Genomic DNA, 19,797 nt, shown 5'->3' with positions numbered 1-19,797 from the left:
TGGCGGATTCATGAATTTGGATATAGGTGTAAAAAAATTAGATTTTTTTTTTTTTTTTTGAACGGGTATAAAATTAGACTTTGCTTAAACTTATGAAATACAAAACTTGGCAAACTAAATTTTTAATTTATCATTGTTTTCATAACCTTATTAGTCATTGCATGTATTTCATCCTCATCAAATGTTGTCCATGATGAACAAAACAAATAAACCAATTATGAGGTGAAAAAATTGATAAGAGATTACCTAAACTAGACAAGCTTAAGTGCAACAAGCCATTATAAGGTGAAAAAATTCCTATTTTAATGGGTTGGTTTAAAACTACATTCACTGTCCATCATTAATTGCATGCCCGTGAGGCCGCAAGTCATTTTTACTTTGTTGAGTTTTAATTGGGTGAAGTTGATGAGAAAGAAAATTGGTGAGACCAAAAAGTAATAATGTACGTGAGACGGTGGTAAAGTTGTTCTTTATATACAATTATGGTACGGGCCAATATCATAGATTAGCATGCATAATAAATTAATTTTGCTTTTGGTAGTGTCAAATGAGTAGTTAATTTTCAACCCCACACTTCTCATTGTGGAGGATGTCTTGCTTATTTATGCCAATTAACCCTTTGAAGCTTGCTAGGCTGTCAACATTTTCGCTTCATAGCCTTCCCATTGTTTTTCAATCATGTTTTCAATTCCTATAATTTGTGTGAAATGGAAAACATGGAATATAAAAGTAGCTTTCATATCAATAGACAACATAGGTTTTTTACCCAACCCAAAATTAGACTTCAATGTGCATATATAAAACATAAGACTAATTGTTACTCAGATCACTGCTACTTCAGACACTCTGAGTCATTAGTTTACATCAACTGTTAACATAATATTCTGCTTATTAAAATTAGTACTAATTGAGTTAAGTTCTGATAAACTTCGTCTCAAAAGTTTCATGATTTGGTGATCTTGAAATAACAATCGCATCTCTGATCTCTCCTATAATAGCAATTGATGACATACACAACTCTGCCTCCCTGCACATGTTATAGAGCCACTGCTAGTCTGCTACAAAACAAGAGCATCTCTTCAATTGTCATCGACAAAGTAGCAAAACTGAATGCCTAATTGACTGGTTGTAATCCGAAACCAGACTAGAATTCTAGAGCTCAGACTATTCAAAGTGTAAAATAAACACCAGTTTCTACTACTCTTCATTTTTAAGATAATGGGTCCAATCTACTATCCGAGAAGAAAAATTGCTTCAAGTCACCAAAACAGGCACATTACAAGGTCCCAAAGCCTTGTACTTCTCAGGCCATATTCTTTACAGATCTGTCAAAAAGACGGTCTACAACCTTAGCAACATTAGAGACAGATTCTAGTGTTGCTTCATAGATAGCATCAGTCTTGGGATCGTTAAAGATAATGAGGCATCCAGCACCTTGATCAAGAGTCCCAGCAAATTTTTTGTCCAAAATCATTTGAGACAGTTTACTCTCCACATGATCAATGGGAAGCTCGATCAATTCTGCAATGTGGGCAATCTCAACTTTTACAAATGGTTCGATCAAACTGCAAAGGTTCTGCTCTAAAAGAATACCATAAAGAGACGATAAGTGCCTGTGAATAATAGGATCTTCTCCTAGTTAAGCCTTGAAGTTCTCCAATGAAGCCTCAAAGAGTTTCAGAGAACGCTTTGAATAGGCATCAGCAATAGCTTTCATCGCATCAAGATCTGGGCCCAAGTATTGCAGGTCTGCTTTGGAAGATGTTATTCCAGCAACATCATCAGCTTGATTCACCATCACTTTGCACAAGAGCATGTATTTCGGACTGTAGACAGCTCTGAGATCCTCAAGAGCATTAAAGGCGTCAAAAGCTTCAAAAAAAGTAGCTATAAGCAGTTTTATAATCTTTCTCCTCAGCGTGGATTATCCCACTTGTTGAGCCGGAGGCACATATATGGCATTGGCTGCTGTTCTAGCTGCAGTAAGCGCTGCCTTAGCTTTGGGGAGGTTTCTCAAAGAGAAATGAAGCTTGCTCTCGAGCAACTCAATATCTACTAAGAGAAGTTTGTCATCTAGTCAGGCGAAGAAGAAGGATCCTTAATATCTACTAAGAGAAGTTGTCATGTATTCAAAGAAAAATGAAGCTCCCTTTATGCGCAAGTTATCAAGCGAAGAAGAAGGATCCTCAAGCACTCTCTGTAGGATTGAAATACTCTTTTACGCTCTTTACTTCCAAAGCCAGCGCAAGGGAGTCAGCAGTAGCAGGGAGATGAGTGGTCACTGTAATTTAGCACAGCCAAAATAATCCTATTGACACCAACAAAGAAGCAATTAGTATGACCTTGTTTCACATTCCTTCATACTCGTATGTTACAGAGTATGACAATAAAAACCTGCCCCCTCTCCCCAAGGAACATAATGGCAGAAGGCTGCTTGAGCTAAAAGCTCAGTACATAGTGGAGCTTCTGTTGGGCAAATAAGTTAAGTTATATTATTGTCCTCCATAAAATTAAAGCCCCTCCAAGAGATATATACAGAGCCAAAGCATGAAGCTCAGCAGCACAGCAATGGCTAACCTAATGTACTTTTTCCTGCCTCGATAGATAAATATTAATAACAGCACGAAAATGACAATCTTCCAAAAACTAGTTGGCAGGCAGAACTGCAGAACAATATCTTACAAATAACATAATGTCAATTTAACTAATAAACATTGTTGGACATGCAGCAATCATATCAGCGGCAGACTAACAGCACAATCATAAGTTTGATTTGCAGATAGGTCAGAGCAGCAACAAACAATGGCATACCCAAATACATAACATATTAACATTCAATAAAAATTAAACTATCAACCTAAGAGTTTTCATCTTTTGCAAAGAAACAACACATTATCACCGAAAACTAGTTGAAAGAAGTACAACACATCATCACAAAAAACTAGTTGAAAGAAGTTCTTCTCAATGAAAGTGAGGTCAATTCAATTGATACCCCATACCACTCCTATTTTTTCTTTTTTTTTACATAGCTAGTGCTGATAAACCATTTCCACACTACCAAAGCAGATTATCAATCGAATCAACTTACCACAACATTCGTTACTCCAATAGTCCAATGCGCTCAACAATCAAATAAATAAACCAGCCACAACGTTCGTAATTCTAACGCACACAACAATAACGATACTAGTTCTACAACTATCTGTCTATCTCTCAATTGAATCACCCCACCCGGTCCACCACAACATTGACAACTCCAATTTGCACAACAGTCATGATACTAGTTCTACAACTAATTCTCCATTGAATCAACCAGCCACAACATTCATAATTTAAATTCGCACAACAATTATATAACTAGTTCCACAAAAAATCCTCAATCAACATAACATATGCACAAATAGTTCAAGAAATTCACCCAATTACAATCAATCATGTTACTAACATACTAATTGAACAATTACACAAATCAAATACTTGAGTCAACCAATAACTCCTTAAAATAAATGCTCCATAATAAAATGATGAGGGAAAAAAAGTCATAGATGATCATTAACAAGATATTACATAGAATTCGCCCAGAACTTAAGGCGAATACAATAACACAACGTTAATAATTGCTTCTCTATAAAATTTAACGAGAATGCGAGACAATAAGGTTAGCGACTTTACTCAACGGCTGCAGTGAGCGCTGAAAATGAGCCGTCCAAGGAGGAATAAATGTACCGGCGAAGTGATTTTTAAGGGTGTTGTACTATTGTACCACATGACATATACAACATTTATACGTGATTTTTTCTGATGTCTCAACTCTCAAGGTGAAGTTTCATGTAAAAATATCTAAAATGCTTTTATTATTTACTTTTTTAAAAGGAAAAATTGCTCCCATAAATCCCAACTTTGCCTCGTCCGCCCAAATTAATCCCTACTTTTGATTATTATCTATTGCACCCAACTTTAGGGGGTATTAATTTCTATTGCACCCAACAGGTCACCCAACCTAATATAACAGGTTACCTGGACACGTGTCAGCCTATAATTGGCTATAAAAAAAAAAAAAAACAAAAACCCACAAACCACACGTGGCCCAGCCCGGAATACACCACAACCCCCACCCCCACCTTGCCGGAAAAACGGCCTCATCCCCGAAACCCCTCCCCCGCTGTCGGAAACCGCCGCCATGCCACCATTTCCTATCCCCCACCCCCGAAAACCCCTACCCGCTACCAAAAACCGCCGCCCAGCCACCATGTCCCTTCCCCCACCCCCGAAAACCCCTACTCCACCCCCGAAAACCCCTCCCCGCTGCCAAAAACCGCCGCCCAGCCACCATTTCCCTTCCCCCACCCCCGAAAACCCCTCCCCGCTGCCAAAAACCGCCGCCCAGCCACCATTTCCCTTCCCCCACCCCCGAAAACCCCTGCCCAGCCCCCGATAACCACTCCTTAGCCCCCGAAAACCCTTCCTCCTGAGCGTTTTCTGGTGGTCGTTTTGAGGGAGATGGGGGTGCGTTTTCTGGTGGTCGGGCGTCGCCGGCACTAGGATAGGGGAAGGATAACTGGGTGACGACGAGGGGAAGGGCGTTGGGCTGGTCGTGGGTGATGCGGGGTGGGCGTTGGGCTGGCCGTGGGTGGCTGCGGGGTGGTCGTTGGTGGCTGGGTTTGGTTTTAGTTTTTTTTTTTTTTTCCAACCAATTACATATTGACACGTGTGCAAAAAAAAAAATTTAAGAAATGTTTACCTGATTTATCTGTTGCAGGTCATTTGGGTGCAACGAAAATTAATACCCCCTAAAGTTGGGTGCAATAGATAATAATCAAAAGTAAGGATTAATTTGGGCGGACGAGGCAAAGTTGGGATTTATGGGAGCAATTTTTCCTTTTTAAAATGATTGGTGCATATATATTGAGAATTTTAAAGCATGCATCGCGTGTATATAGAAATAAATAAAATACGTAGTTGATCAAAATAATTTATAAACCAATTTAATTATTTAATCATTCATGCATCAAGTCAACAATATGACTTTAACCCTAAAAAATATGTGACATGGCATTCAATATGATTCCCATGCCCACACAAACTTATCAAACCAGTTGCAGATATCCCTACTCCTTAGCAAGAACTATCATTAAAGCTGAATTATAACAATTTATACTCTTTAAGATCATAACAAGATTACATCAACTGTTAGATAATTCACAACCCTCTAATGAGACAAGGAGAGTTCAAAAATTATAAATCTTCTATTTCTTCTAGGGATGAAAAACGAGAATCCATGCGATTCAAAGCATCCTGATCAATTTCAGTAGTTCTCACCAATTTTAAAGAAACATCAGATTCTTGGGCTGAAGGCAATTTGTTCTGGATGGTCTGCTCCTCCAATACCTCCAAATTCTCGGGTTTCTTCCCCAAAATTAATTTTTGTTGACCTGTAATTTTGGACTTCATCTGGATACAGTGCTTCAAATCCTCCTCATTTCGAGCTTTATCTAACTTGAAGTTCAATTCAGTCAACGGCGAGGTCTTCCCAGACCACCAATTTTTAGCTACTTTTGGGGCTGGATCATCTTCATTGTCTAAGTTGCTAGGAACATCAATTGAATTACACGTCCGAAGCCTTTCTAATCCCTGATCTATTGCCTGCCGAATCCTCTTCCTGAACGCCTCAATTCTAACAGGATTGGATCTAAGCATTACCTTGGTCTCTGAAATAATCTCCATTCTCTCACCAGAAATTGTGGGAGGATTTGACACCATGGAGCCATTCTCATCAGGCCTCTCGGAATTAACATTGAACACCTCTTTTAGTAAACTGATATTCTGCATGTATCTATCAAAAGCTACATTTTCTGCTTCAATGTTTCCCTCCTTATATTCTTTTAACTTGGCAAATCTCCATTCATTTGTAATCAACGCCTCCTAAAATTTCCACATCAAAGCTCAGAATGAACACATGTATAATACAATCACATAAACATGGATTAACATAAGATCTGCACCTTTCTAGTTGGTGGTTTCCTTGACCGGACTGGAATATGCACATTGTTGAATTGTGAGAAAGTGCTAGAAAGCTGTCGAAGTGAAGTTGCTTTCGACTGAGGCCTGAAATCAACCAAATGCAGATAAAATAAATGCAGAAGAACTCCAAACTTAGATATATGCTTCTCTTTTAAATTTTTTTTTTTTTTTTTAAAAAAAAAAAAAAAAAAAAAAAAAAAAAAAAAAAAAAAAACAAAGTTGATGAGATCATGGAAAAAATTGGGAAATAATTGAAGGCAATTCAAAGATCAAGAAAAGTATTTGGGGTGGTGCATGTATTTGCATCATATTTTATAAGCTACAACTAGGTCGCAGATCATATGTCAGCAGTTCCATCTCAAGCTGACACCTGAAATTTGATCCATTTTGCAGAAACATTCTATAAGCAAAAACAAGGCAATACCCGGGAGCTGCCGCTTCATTAGGCTGCTGCTCAGGTACAGCGGAGTTTGGAGAAGCTCCTCCCCTATCCGCTAGAGTTGAATTTGGCTTCAAAACTGCAGAAAGAGCCCAAAATTAATGATAAAATCCACGATTTTCTGAGAATAAAGGTTTAAGAGGAATTTATAATCAATCTACTTGTTCTTCAAACTTATTCATTACGAATCTGAAAAGCAACAACCTGAGCTCTGATCATGGAGCCCATTGAAATAAATCATTTGAGCAAACAATGTCAATTATGAACTACATAATCATTAAAACATTATGGTAGTCATATTTCAAACGATCACTATAAAATTTTCAATCATATTCCAGTCTCACAACTTTTTAAAAAAAAACACCTTCACATTGAAATAAGAATTGCAATTAAAGAGAAGAAATTAGAAAAATACCATGTATATGACAAGGATTCTGGGCTTTAGAACAGCAACTTTTACAAGACTGGTAAGGACACCTGGATTAAATAATAATAATAATAAATAAATTAATTCAACAGAAGACACAAATTCACAAAGCTATCCAAGCACATAGATAACAATCAAAGACTGGTAATGACCAAATTTTATATGTATCAGAAATTCAAAACCCTGTAAACACACATCTGTCTTCCACCATAAAACAAGATGCACTTGCACAAGTATTATAAGTATTATACTATGAAAAACTATGTGAAGGTCATGCAACTTCAAATATTCAAAATATGCCAGGAACCCTTAGAGTAAAAGAACTATTGCTGTAATATTCATTTATTGACTTTCCTTAGCCCGTGATACACACTGGAAAAAGTATTTCGGACCCAAATAAATCAGTAGATTTTGGATGGGGCGTTTGGTTCACTGATATAGATATCAGATAAGGATTTGGAGCCTCATACAACCCCGTGTCTCATTTATGGTTCAGAATTCAACAAAAATCAAACATGGAGGATTCATCCTCCAAACCCCCAAAGTAGCTCTCCGTCTCTCCTCATTTACCAACCACCATCATCATCATATTTACCAGCACTGCCCTTACACCATGCACACTTATGAAATGACCTCAGCCATAACCAAAATCATCATCACGTGCTCCATGTATTACTTCCCTGACCATCGCTATCCTTACCATTGACGCTGCTAGAACTGCCACTAATATATATACAATCTACCCCTTAGACAGTCATATTTAGTATCTACCGCTAAACTTCCAATATCACAAGATCAGGGAGCAGGAAGGAAAGTGAGAATTCATGTAGAAAACTAGAAATGTGGTGGGGGGGAGCAAGAATTTTGCACCAATTACATTCCAGATTTGGTACTTTGAATGCAGGACATGGTGGAGACATGAGGCGGTAGGAATGAGGCAAAAGATGGAGAGAAAGTTGAAGGTGAAGAGAGGATGAGGAGGAGAAGAAAAGTGGAAGGGAGGGCTTTTAAGAGGAAATCGGGTGTGGAGAGGAGACAGAGAAAAGAAAGATTATGCAGCTCTAGTTGGAATGTAGGGTTATTTCCAACCAAACATTTGGCTTTAAGTAATAATTTTCAATCAGTCAGGTATACTTTAGGTATAAACCCATAGGTTATTTCTATACTCATACGACCAGAAAGTGAACAACCCCTACCTCCACCGCCCCCCCCCCCCCCCCCCCCCCCCTCTCCCTTTACAAATAGAAGAAAGCAACTAACTCTTAAGAAGATTTCTTAAACTCCAGCACAAGTTACAATCTTAGCCTCCTAAACGAGCATTTGGAGTTATCCCCATCACTGATATCACAGTAATCTGGAGTAACTGGCAATTAGTCATTAATATATTCAATCGGGTTATCTTCTTAAGATTGCACACTCAATCCCTATTAAACCTAAAAAAAAAAATCAAACATAGTAAAATGGAGAAAGTAGGAAACCTAATCACCTACAGAAATTTGCAATTGCCATTGGCCTTACCAATCAATCAAACCTAATCCTAGAAGCAGATTATCACAGATGAGGATGCAGATTGGATGTGCATTGTGCAATCACATTGATTAGGAATGGTATGAATAAGGAATTAAGGATTGAGGTTGGATTAACATTTTATTGATGGCAAGATCAAAGAAACAAGATATAAATGTTTGTGTTAGAAGGTGGCATCTCGGTGCATCACTGAGGATATGAGAGGTCTTAATAAGGGCTGGCAGAAAGGATGACATAGACCCGGGGATACCTAGGAAAAAGTTACAAGGCTCTAGATTTCAAGACACTAGAACATAAATCTTCTCCAATATACATCAAACCTCTACCCCCATGCATGCAACTATGCAAGGCTTGTTGGGAAGCTATGATATGCTTGAACACTTACCTTCACCACCCCCCCCCTCCCCAGTTGCCCCGTTTTCACATTGAGAAAAAATCACTCAATCGGACAAATCGAAAACATGTCCAAGAACCATCTATCCAAATAACAACCAAAGCACTTGCAAATTTAAGTTGTATAATAAAAAATACAATCAATAATCCAACAAACGACAACTACATGTCATGTGAATGATGTAATACACTAATGATCTAATGTATCCAACATATAATTTGATTATACAATATCATCAAAATATTTAATACGAATATAACATCAAAAGACACTTGTATAATTGTAAAGTTATAAGCCATTTTACATCATCTACTCCCTATACATTATACAAGATTATCACTTTACAATATTTTATGCAAATTTAACTAAATCTAACGAATTTTTAATGTATAAACTTTTCCAAAAATTGCTTGTTATGTATACTCAATAATTCAGCATCAAACAATAAATTCATCAAAAACAAGAACAATGCTACAAATAAATCCCTCAAAAAAAACAAACAAGTTCATCAATTCCAAAGTAAACATCTTAAAGAGAGAGAAACTCACCTAGACCTAGCGACATTACCACACTTAATACACTTAGGTTTATTGAGACCCCGAAGATTCTTTGGCGGGTCGGGTCTTTGCAACGTGATCGTCGGAAGTCCGGGACTTTTCACGGCGGCCGGCGGTGTCGCTGACGGCGGCGGAGGAGTAGAGATGCCGTTATTACCACTCGTTTCGGAGCCATTATTGCTGAGAACTGGCGATGAAGTTGCTGCCGCCATTGTTGGTGCTGAGATTTCCAACGTAGATGGAATAATTTCAAAAAAAATCGAAAAAATTAAGGGGAAAATTGCAGAAAATTGAGAAGAAGAGAGAGAATTGGAAACCCTAGCGAATTGAAGGCATGAAATCTGGAGAAATTGGGGATGATTGATAGTCGTTGAGAGTGGAAAGTTTGGAGGGAAATTGATTGAAATTTGCTTCTCCCTCTGATTTTTTTTACACAAGTTCAAATTCTCAGCGCCTCTTCTTCCTCTTTCGTCTTCTTTTTTTTTTTTTTTTTTTCTTTTTTCTGAGTTAGTAATATTATTTCCATTCACCTGGTACTAGTGTTGAGGTATTCGTATTGTATAAAAATTTGAAAAGGACAACAATACCCTCGTGTTGGAAAATTTTATGCACAATGGTCAAAATTGCACACTTTTTGTACTTTGTAAATATGACTAGCATGTGTCTATGTGAGGAAGTTCTTTGTAAAACTAGTTGTATCTTGCATAAATCATTACGAGTAAATTGTAAAGTAGAAACATGTTTGGTAATTGGCGGGCTTTTGGTTGTTAAAGTCGGATTACATTCTATATAGACAAAAAAAAAATTTAGTTGGTTGCGTTGGTTGATTTGACTAAAGGATTTGCATTAAATGTTTTAACGATCTAATTACATTATTTATTTACAGAGCTTTTTCAATGCGGCGGGCCACATGGTGCGGCAGGGTTACTTGTTTCTGGAGTTACTTGTATTCTGAGGTTTCTTATGGGTTACTTGTATGGATTACTTGAATGGGTTGAGTAACACCTATAAGTAATCCAAAACCAAAACCTCGTACCAAACCAATAACATCCTACAAGTAACCACTAACCAAAACCAGTAACACTCATACAAGTAACCCCATAATACAAGTAACACCTACAAGTAACCCCTGCTTAAAACCAGTAACACCCATACAAGTAACCCCAGAATGCAGATAACACCTACAAGTAACCTCTGACAAAACCAGTAACACCCATACAAGTAACCCCAAAATACAAGTAACACCTACAATAACACAATACAAGTAGTCCCTGCCGCACCATGTGGCCAGCCACATACAAAATTTTGTAATTTATTTATATGTTGAATATTGTTTTAGAATTAATTGATAGTTTGATATAATTGACATAAGTTACCATACACACATGTCTAACACATAAACTATAAGGAAACTATAATACGGAGTACGTGTGGCACTGCAAAAAAAAATTGATTAAGGTGTGTTATTGCCAAAAAAAATAAATTATAAGGTGGTTTCTTGCAAAAAAACTCTGAAATTAGTATTATACACCCGGGTGCACCATGCGCATGGTGCACCCAGGTGAAATTGAATGCTGAATAATTGTGAAAAATTGCATGTGTTTCCGAGTTTCCGTAATTTAAGGGATTGTAAAGAACATTCCATATTAGTTTAGAGAGAAAATTATTTCAATTATTTCAGAGCAAATATTTTAGAGAGAGAAAATTAGAGAGAAGTTTAGAGAGAGAAATTTTTGGCGATTTTCAGAGCAATTTTCAGAGCAATTTTCTCAATTAATGGCGTATCAATCAGAATTTCGACATGATTCTGATGCTAGATTTTTCGATGATAACGATGGTGATGATGATGATGAAGATAATGGAGGTGAATTTGAAGATATCGTAAACAGAGACGAAGGTAATTTTTGTTGATTTTTTGTTTTGATTATATGAATTGTGAAATTATGAGAAATTAGGTTGAATTTGATGAATTTGATTGTAGATTTAGTTGATTGATTGTTCAATTTGATTGTAATTGAGTTGTTTATTTGTTGATTGTAGTTTTTTTTTTTTTTTTTTTTTTTTATAATTGCTGGACGTTGAAGATGAAGTTCTTTTTATATTTGGTCATGTTCTTTATTTTATTGATTTGGTCATGTTCTTTATTTTATTTGGTCATGTTCTTTATTTTAACATGTTCTTTATTGATTTGGTCATGTTCATTACATGTTCATAGTGTATATGTTTGTTATGATACATGTTCTTTTTCATATGAGTTATGTTCTTTTTATGATGCATGTTCTTTTTTAAAATATTCATGTCCTTTTTATAATACGTATTCTTTTTTTTTAATATTCATGTTCTTTATATAATATTCATGTTCTTTTTATGATATATGTTCTTTTTCATATGAGTTATGTTCTTTTTATGATGCATGTTCTTTTTTAAAATATTCATGTTCTTTTTATAATGCGTATTCTTTTTTTTTAAAATATTCATGTTCTTTTTATGATACATGTTCTTTTTTAAAAAATTTTTTTATTTTATTTTATTATTATATTTTTTTTATGATATAATTATAATTGCCAGACGTTGAAGATGAAGTTCTTTTTAGTAATTGTCATGTTCTTTATTTTATTGATTTGGTCATGTTCATAGTGTATATGTTCATTTTATGATACATGTTCTTTTTCATATGTTATGTTCTTTTTATAATAGATGTTCTTTCTTAAATATTGATGTTCTTTTTATGCTACATGTTCTTTTTTAAAATATTCAATTTCTTTTTTAAAATATTCACATGTTCTTTTTATATTCGTTCATGTTCTTTTTATGATACATGTTCTTTTTCATATGTTATGTTCATTTTATGATACATGTTCTTTTTCATATGTTATGTTCTTTTTATGATACATGTTCTTTTTTTAAATATTGATGTTCTTTTTATGATACATGTTCTTTTTTAAAATATTCATGTTCTTTTTATGATACATGTTCTTTAATAGTAACTTTATGTTCTTTTTTCAATATTTATGTTCTTTTTATTTTTTTAGGCTTTACTGAGGCAAAGGAATCTGAACTTTATCTTAAGAAAGTCAAGTCTGATAATGAGGCATATGAGTTGTACAATAACTATGCTTTTAAACATGGTTTTGGTACACGTAAGGCAAAAAAGAATTTTAGAGAAGATAAGGTTACTATTCGTCAACGATTTTGTGTTTGTTCTTATGCTGGTTTTAAGAAAGAAAGAAAGCAAGGTGATGAACCAAAAGTGTATCAGAAGAGAAACTTTCGTACAGGATGCAAAGCAATGATTCAATTTGATGTTGAAATAGATTCTGGTTTGTTTGTTGTTGTGAAACATCTCATGGATCATAATCATAGCAGAGTTCCAGTTTCAAAAAGACATTTGATTAGGTCTCATAGGAAGGTAAAATCTTATTCATATACCTGATATAACTTCTACCATATGTTCTTTTTAATATTTTTAACATGTTCTTTAATATATATAAGTATGTTCTTTTTAATCAATGACATGTTCTTTTTTCTTAACTATTTATAGGTCAGTCAGGAACAGTTTGGTATGCTTAATAGTTTAACTGAGAATGGTATACGTGTTGCTGATGCTATTCGAGTTCTAAAAAATCAAGCTGGTGGTGAGAAAAATTTGGGGTTTCTTTGCAGTGATGCTTATGATGCTTTAGCATCAGAGAAGAGGAAGAAGTTTGATGGGTGTGATACTAAGCAACTGCTTAGTTATTTTAAAGAACGCAAATCAAATGAGTATGACTTCTACTATGATTTTGATGTTGATGATGAAGGACATTTGGAGAGTTTCTTCTTTCGTGACAATAGGATGAAGGTTGATTATGATGCTTTTGGGGATTTATTGGTTCATGATACCACATATCATACCAATAAATATGCTATGATTTGTGGTCCATTCGTTGGGATGAATCATCACAATAAGAATGTTATGTTTGGCATTGGATTTTTGATTAATGAGAAGTGGGAGTCATTTGTGTGGTTGTTCAATACCTTTTTGAAATCGATGGGAGGTAAACATCCTGTTACAATCATGACTGATCAGGCTCAAGCTATGGCCAAGGCTATTAGAATTGTTTTCCCAAATTCTCGCCATAGGTTATGTACTTGGCATATCAAAGAGAATTCAAAGAAAAATATCAAAGGATTGAGGGCAAAAGAAGGGTTTAATGACTTGTTTGATATAGTCTTGAAATACACAGACACTATTCAGGAGTTTGAGCACTATTGGTCTAGGTAATATTCTTTTTTGTATAATGTAATGTACATGCTTTTACATTATGTTCTTTTTATGATGTTAATGTTCTTTCAGAAACAGTGATGTTCATTATAATGTTAATGTTCTTGCATCATGTTCATTAATGTATATAGATCCTAATGTTCTTTTTTAGAAATTTTTATGTTCACATGTTCTTTTTTGTATAATGTAATGTTCATTATGCTTTTACAGTATGTTCTTTTTCAGAAATATTGATGTTCACATGTTCTTTTTTATATAGTGTAATGTATAATGTACTGTTTGATATGTTTTATTTTTTTTTAGCAATTACTGTTGTTCATTATGTCTTTACAGTATGTTCTTTATAGTAAGAATTATGTTCATTAATGTTTTTCTGAATTTCAGCATGCTTACAAAATATGATTGCAAGAATAATAGTTGGATCAACAATTTGTATAAAATCAGAGACATGTGGTGTCCTGCATACTCTAAGGACTATTTTAGTGGTGGTATTTTGTCTTCTCAAAGAAGTGAAACTACAAACAGGTCTGTTTCCCGTAGACTTCATATCACTCATGGGCTTTGTGAGTTTTACAATTCTTTCATTGAGGTTGTTGATGAATGGAGGAGTAAAGAAGGCAGAAATGATTATGACAGCATGACTGGCAATCGTCATTTAGTGTGGGCAGATGTTGGGTTGTTGGAGCATGCTCGGAAGATTTACACAATTCAAGTGTATATACAATTTGAGGATAATTTTGTGAGTGGTGTTCCTTGCACAGCAAAGGTAATAGGAATTCAACATCCTCTTTATGAGTATCATGTTGGGCATCTAAAGAGGGATTTGATCATGCACACTGTTTCTTTTGATGAATCATTGACTACAGTTGATTGTACATGCAAATATTTTAGTGAGGTTGGATTACTATGTAAACATTCATTGCGTGTTCTTCATTTGAATAACATCACCTACATCCCAAAGAGGTATATTGTGAAGAGATGGACAAAGGCTGCAATGTGTACTCGGGTTGATGATAATGTTGTAGCTGAATCAGGAGTTACACCTTCCAATGTGTGGAGATTACATATTATTAGGACTTTTATAAGGCTTGCTGATCGTGCACAAATTGATTTGAGTTCGCGAACTGTCATTGAGGAAGCCATTGATGAGTGTACTAACAAAATTGATCTTCTTCTAAGGAAAGATGAAAGTGAAAATCAGGAGTCTTCAAATACTAATTGTCAGTCAACTGTAACACAAGATCAAGGGGATGGTAATCTGTTGGAACCACAAGGAGTAAATGAAGAATGTGATCCTCAAACCGAAGATGTGAATGGGGATGGTAATGGTGAACAAGAAGCTGCAGTTGAAAAAGAAGTTAAAGATCCTATCAAGAGAAGAAAGAAGGGGCAAAGAAACACTAGACCTAAGAGTACACAAGAAAAGATAACCAACAAGCTAAAGGGTCAAAAAATCAAATCATGGAAAAGGAAAACCACAAGAGGTGTTTCAAAATTGAAACAAAAAGCTCAAACTACGATTCAGGTACAGATTTAATATATGTTCTTTTTATCTTACTTTATGTTCTTTTTTTACATTAATATATGTTCTTTTATATATATGTTCTTTTAAACTTAATCTATGTTCTTTTTCACAAAATATAAAGTTTATATGTTCATTTTACATTAATATATGTTCTTTGATATATATGTTCTTTTTGACTTACTTTATGTTCTTTTTCACAAAATATATAGTTTATATGTTCATTTTACATTAATATATGTTCTTTTATATATATATGTTCTTTTTTACTAACTTTATGTTCTTTTTGACTTACTCTATGTTCTTTTATATATATATGTTCTTTTTGACTAACTTTATGTTCTTTTTTACTTACTCTATATGTTCTTTTATATATATGTTCTTTTATAGGAATTCATGGTTGTACCAGAAGGAAACATATTGGCACATTCAAATGAGTTTGGAGGATCACTAGAGTATTTTGAACCTGATGAGTATTTTGGAGTTAATGTAGTTCCTTTTGAACCTTGTCATTAGAAAGAAACTTTAGATTTAATGGTGGTTTTACTTTTTTTAAAACAAAATTTTGTAGTTGGTTCAGCATATTAAAGGTTTTTGAACTTATATGATTTTCTTATATAGCATATTATGTACACTTGTTCTTTTACGAAAAAAGATATATAATTGATTAGTCATGTATTCTTTTTTTTTTTTTTTGTGACAAGAAAAATGATGATAATAGGATTTGAACACTTGAACACCAAACCTTTTGTAGGAAAGATAGTTACTTAACCATCTAAAGAACATGGCAATGATTAAAAAGAACATATCATAAAAGATATACTTATAATATGTCATTGATTAAAAAGAACATGTCATTGATTACAAAGAACATGTCAGTGTCAAAAGAACATATCATAAATTGTAAAAGAACATTACTTATATATCATAAGAATATGTTTTATGCAAAAAAAAAGTACAAAGTAAATAGATACATAAAAATAATAAGTTGTTGCTATTATGTTCATGCTTCCAAATCCAAATAAATCTGAAATTTTAAATGTTCCCTAATTCTTTGAAATGTTTTTTGGCACGAGCGCACATTTCAGGTTTCTTCCTGTTGAGATCGTTGGTGATAAGCTCATATGTGTACCTCAATCTTAGCTTCTTCAATGCATCCAACTGTAAAAAGGTAATGAATAAATTAGAACTTAAGCAAAAAAAATCAAAGCACGAATTCATTTATAGATAGACAAATCTTACATTATTAGATTTGAGACCACAAGTCCATTTTTTCTTCCCAAAATATGTTTCCATATGTCTCATTGCATACACACCACAATCAATATTGTTTCCTCCGTTCCTCCATGGCATTTCAACCAACTTTATAGAGTAAGTAGACATGTTTTCCCCTATTTTGATATCTTTGTTTTGCAAGTATGACGCAAGAGCATCTCTCTATTAAAAAAGAACATAAGTTATTATTGTAAAGAACATTAAAAAAAAATATAATTAATGACTAAAAAGAACGTAGGACACTGAATTCTTACTAATTTTTCAGGATAGTCAAAATATTTATTCTTCATTGGGATGCCATCTGGAAGTGGTCTGTTGTCAATTATTTCTACTGTCTTTGTCCTAGTGTTGATGACAACAACATAGAAATGTGCAGATACGTACACAGGGAAGAAGAACTGAAACAATTAAAAGAACATGCCATCCAAGAAAAAGAACATAAATATTACATAAAGAACATGTCATTGACTACAAAAGAACATAACTATTACATAAAGAACATGTTATTTATAAACAAAAAGAACATGCTTAATCAAATTAAAAGGAAAGAACATGTCATCCAAGAAAAAGAACATAAGTATTACATAAAGAACATGTCATTGACTATAAAAGAACATAACTATTACATAAAGAACATAATATATAAAAGAAAATTTTGTATACTTACCAATTGATATCCATCTGCAGATTGTATTTTGTTACTTTCAGTGAGCCAAAAATGCAAAGTCTCAAAAAACTTGTCAAGCCTATACCCAGGTGTTGGTGATTGACTATCATCAGCATATGCTTCAGTCATGCATAGTTGATTCTTTTTAAAAAAAAAAAAATCATATAAATAATAATTTTGAACACAATAACCAAAATAAAGGAATAAAAAGAACATATCTCACTAAAAAGAACATATCTCACTAAAAAGAACATCTAGAATTATATTACTCACAAAGGCATTGTTTGCAAAGAACATCCTTTTTTTATCATCTACAGCATTCCTTGAATTGAGGATTAAAGCCCAGGCATCAATAATATCAGTGAATATATACACATTGTCTCCAAGTGTTCTGAACATTTCCCTTGTCAAATTTGTATGTCCATCATCATACATCAATTCACTAGAAAAACATTATGAATTTGTGTAAGTTAAATATAAACAAGACAATAAGATAGTATATAATGCTATTAATGTACCAATCTTACTCATCATCAAGATCTGGGGCATATGCAAACTCTAATAAAGCATGCTCAAACTCTTCTGTCCCTTCTATCATATGAGAGTATTTTACAAGGTAAGGTGACTTGTAAATATATGCCTCCTTCCTAACCCTTTTGACAGCTTTAGGGGATGTACTGTAAAAAAAAATTGCAAACGATCATAAGTTAAATAAAATTCATATATATTAAAAAAAAAAGGATATACATCATACAACAAAAAATTTACCAATCTTCAACCACTCTTTCCTTTCCTTTTTTCTTATTCTTGTCAGCTATCTTCACTGTCTCAATTTTCTTCTCCTCTTTTTCTTTATCTTTCTCCAGAATTGGTATTTCAACCCTTTCTTCAGCAATGGTTTTCTCTGCCTTTTCTTCACTTTCTTTATTTTCTCCTTCCTCCATGCTTTTTTCATGCACCCTTATAACACTCAAAAAGATTATAAGAACATATACATAGTAAATAAAAGAACATACAATACATACTCAAATAAAGAACATAATTTAATAAAAAAAGAACATGAAGGTAAATTAACAAAAAGAACATGCTTATAAATAAAAGAACATGAATGTTCTTTCACAAGTCAATAGAACATGCTTATAAATAAAAGAACATGAATGTTCACAAGTCAACATGAATGTTCTTTCAAGAGTCAAAGAACAAACAATATCAATCTAAAGAACATATTTATTAAACAAAAAGAACATGCTCATAAATAAAAGAACATGAATGTTCTTTCACAAGTCAATAGAACATGAATGTTCTTTCACAAGTCTTGTCAGCATGAATGTTTTTTCACAAGTCAAAAAAACATGCTTATAAATAAAAGAACATGAATGTTCTTTCACAAGTCAAAAGAACATACATAAGTCAAACAAAGAACATAAACCTGTTCATTTTAATAATATTACACATTAATTATTCAAATAATACATTTCTGAATAAACAAATTGCATAATTAAAAGTCAGTATTTGAGTCAATTAGTTACCCCTTTGTTTGACCACTCATGACTTGGTCCATTGCATTGGACTCCAATTGTTGCTCGGTGAAGACTGAATCATATTGTGAAATGTCATCAAAAGTCTGATCAACCAAATTCATTGTACTTGACATGCTTAACCCAAGTGTAAGCCTTAGGTCACATGATAATTCAGGTAGTGTAGTGGTTGGAGTAATGACATTAAATTCCATTGGAACAAGGCTGGGTGATTCAGTTCTCTCCGGCTGAACTCCAGTATCTTCAACACCCATATTTTCACCAAATTCCTTGGTGTGTCCCTCAAAACCAGCCATCTTTACAACATTATCTACCATCTCACCAAACCAGTCAGATGCAAAGAAATCAGTATCCTGACTAAGAATAGAAGGCCCTTCTACTCGCTGTGTAGCTTCATTATTCTGATTTTCTTGAGACAGTTTGGATCCAGTACATTTTGCCCACATTGTACTGACATTTAACAATGTGGTGTCTTCATCAAGTGTGTTACCATGGAACCTCTCCCCTAGTTTTAAAACATTTGAGAGGTTCACAAACCCTTCAGCAATTCTCTCTGTTGCCTGACGAAGCAATAGAGTATATTCCTAAAAGATGAAGAAGTATATCATGCATACATTAGAAGAAGAATATATTGAATAAATTTAACAAAGTATAGAACATAAAATGGAAAAGAAAAGTTTATATTGTACCTGCAAATTTGTAAGAAAATCCACAATATATAAAAAGAACATCCATAATGTGAATGAAAAAGAACATCAAATTTAAAAGAACATCCAGTATATAATAAAAAGAACATCCATAATGTAAATTAAAAAGAACAACAAACTAAAAAAGAACATCCACACTATATAAAAAGAACATCCAGAATATATAAAAAGAACATTCATAATGTTAGTTAAAAAGAACAACAACCTAAAAAAGAACAACCACAATATATAAAAAGAACATGCAGAATATATAAAAAGAACATTCATAAGGTGAATTAAAAAGAACATCATTTTATATTGTACCTGCAAATTTGTAGGTTGATGCTAATGTTGTTGTTGCTCTTGATGCTCTGGTTGTTGCTGTTGTTTTTGCTCTTGATGATCAGGTTGTTGCTCTTCTTCTGGCTGTTGCTGCTGCTGCTGTTGTTGTTGTTGCTGCTTTTGTAGCTCCTGCTCCTG

At 33.9% G+C, this 19,797-nt stretch overlaps 2 protein-coding genes and 1 pseudogene across 3 annotated transcripts; 1 reads left to right on the top strand and 2 right to left on the bottom strand.

The window, feature by feature from the left end:
• Positions 1-778: 778 nt before the first annotated feature.
• Positions 779-4,182, bottom strand: LOC145599174 (26S proteasome non-ATPase regulatory subunit 11 homolog pseudogene; annotated as a pseudogene).
• A 949-nt stretch (positions 4,183-5,131) lies between these two features.
• LOC145598827 (uncharacterized) lies at positions 5,132-9,870 on the bottom strand. 2 transcript variants are annotated; one of them, XM_081655219.1, is made up of 6 exons: positions 9,683-9,870; positions 9,357-9,585; positions 6,876-6,937; positions 6,446-6,539; positions 6,003-6,105; positions 5,132-5,922 (listed from the first exon to the last, which is right to left on the bottom strand). In XM_081655219.1, exons 2-6 carry the CDS (start codon positions 9,575-9,577, stop codon positions 5,236-5,238), a joined length of 1,167 nt encoding a protein of 388 aa, XP_081511345.1. In that variant the 5' UTR covers positions 9,578-9,585; positions 9,683-9,870; the 3' UTR covers positions 5,132-5,235. The 2 variants fall into 2 exon arrangements, with proteins under 2 accessions (XP_081511345.1, XP_081511346.1); XM_081655220.1 differs by having other exon boundaries at positions 9,357-9,870.
• Positions 9,871-11,141: 1,271 nt separating this feature from the next.
• Positions 11,142-15,751, top strand: LOC145599172 (protein FAR1-RELATED SEQUENCE 5-like). Its single transcript, XM_081655581.1, has 5 exons — positions 11,142-11,262; positions 12,398-12,774; positions 12,907-13,625; positions 14,014-15,154; positions 15,542-15,751. Exons 1-5 carry the CDS (start codon positions 11,142-11,144, stop codon positions 15,665-15,667), a joined length of 2,484 nt encoding a protein of 827 aa, XP_081511707.1. The 3' UTR covers positions 15,668-15,751.
• Positions 15,752-19,797: the final 4,046 nt, after the last annotated feature.

This window comes from Chenopodium album, chromosome 20 (genome assembly GCF_948465745.1).
Source record: "Chenopodium album chromosome 20, dcCheAlbu1.1, whole genome shotgun sequence".
In the NCBI taxonomy this organism is placed as follows: Eukaryota; Viridiplantae; Streptophyta; class Magnoliopsida; order Caryophyllales; family Amaranthaceae; genus Chenopodium; species Chenopodium album.
Note: the sequence above shows the minus strand (reverse complement) of the source record. Positions and strands in the feature narration are given on the sequence as shown.

What these genes read in the sequence shown, in the direction of transcription:
- LOC145598827 (XM_081655220.1), bottom strand. Translation starts at nt 9,577, where the DNA reads ATGGCGGCAGCAACTTCATCGCCAGTTCTCAGCAATAATGGCTCCGAA. An exon ending in GGTAATGTCGCTAGGTCTAG is followed by an intron (nt 6,938 to 9,356) that starts GTGAGTTTCTCT and finishes TATTTAATCCAG; the next exon opens with GTGTCCTTACCAGTCTTGTA. An exon ending in GAATCCTTGTCATATACATG is followed by an intron (nt 6,540 to 6,875) that starts GTATTTTTCTAA and finishes CTCTTTCTGCAG; the next exon opens with TTTTGAAGCCAAATTCAACT.
- LOC145599172 (XM_081655581.1), top strand. Translation starts at nt 11,142, where the DNA reads ATGGCGTATCAATCAGAATTTCGACATGATTCTGATGCTAGATTTTTC. An exon ending in TGATTAGGTCTCATAGGAAG is followed by an intron (nt 12,775 to 12,906) that starts GTAAAATCTTAT and finishes AACTATTTATAG; the next exon opens with GTCAGTCAGGAACAGTTTGG. An exon ending in AAGCTCAAACTACGATTCAG is followed by an intron (nt 15,155 to 15,541) that starts GTACAGATTTAA and finishes GTTCTTTTATAG; the next exon opens with GAATTCATGGTTGTACCAGA.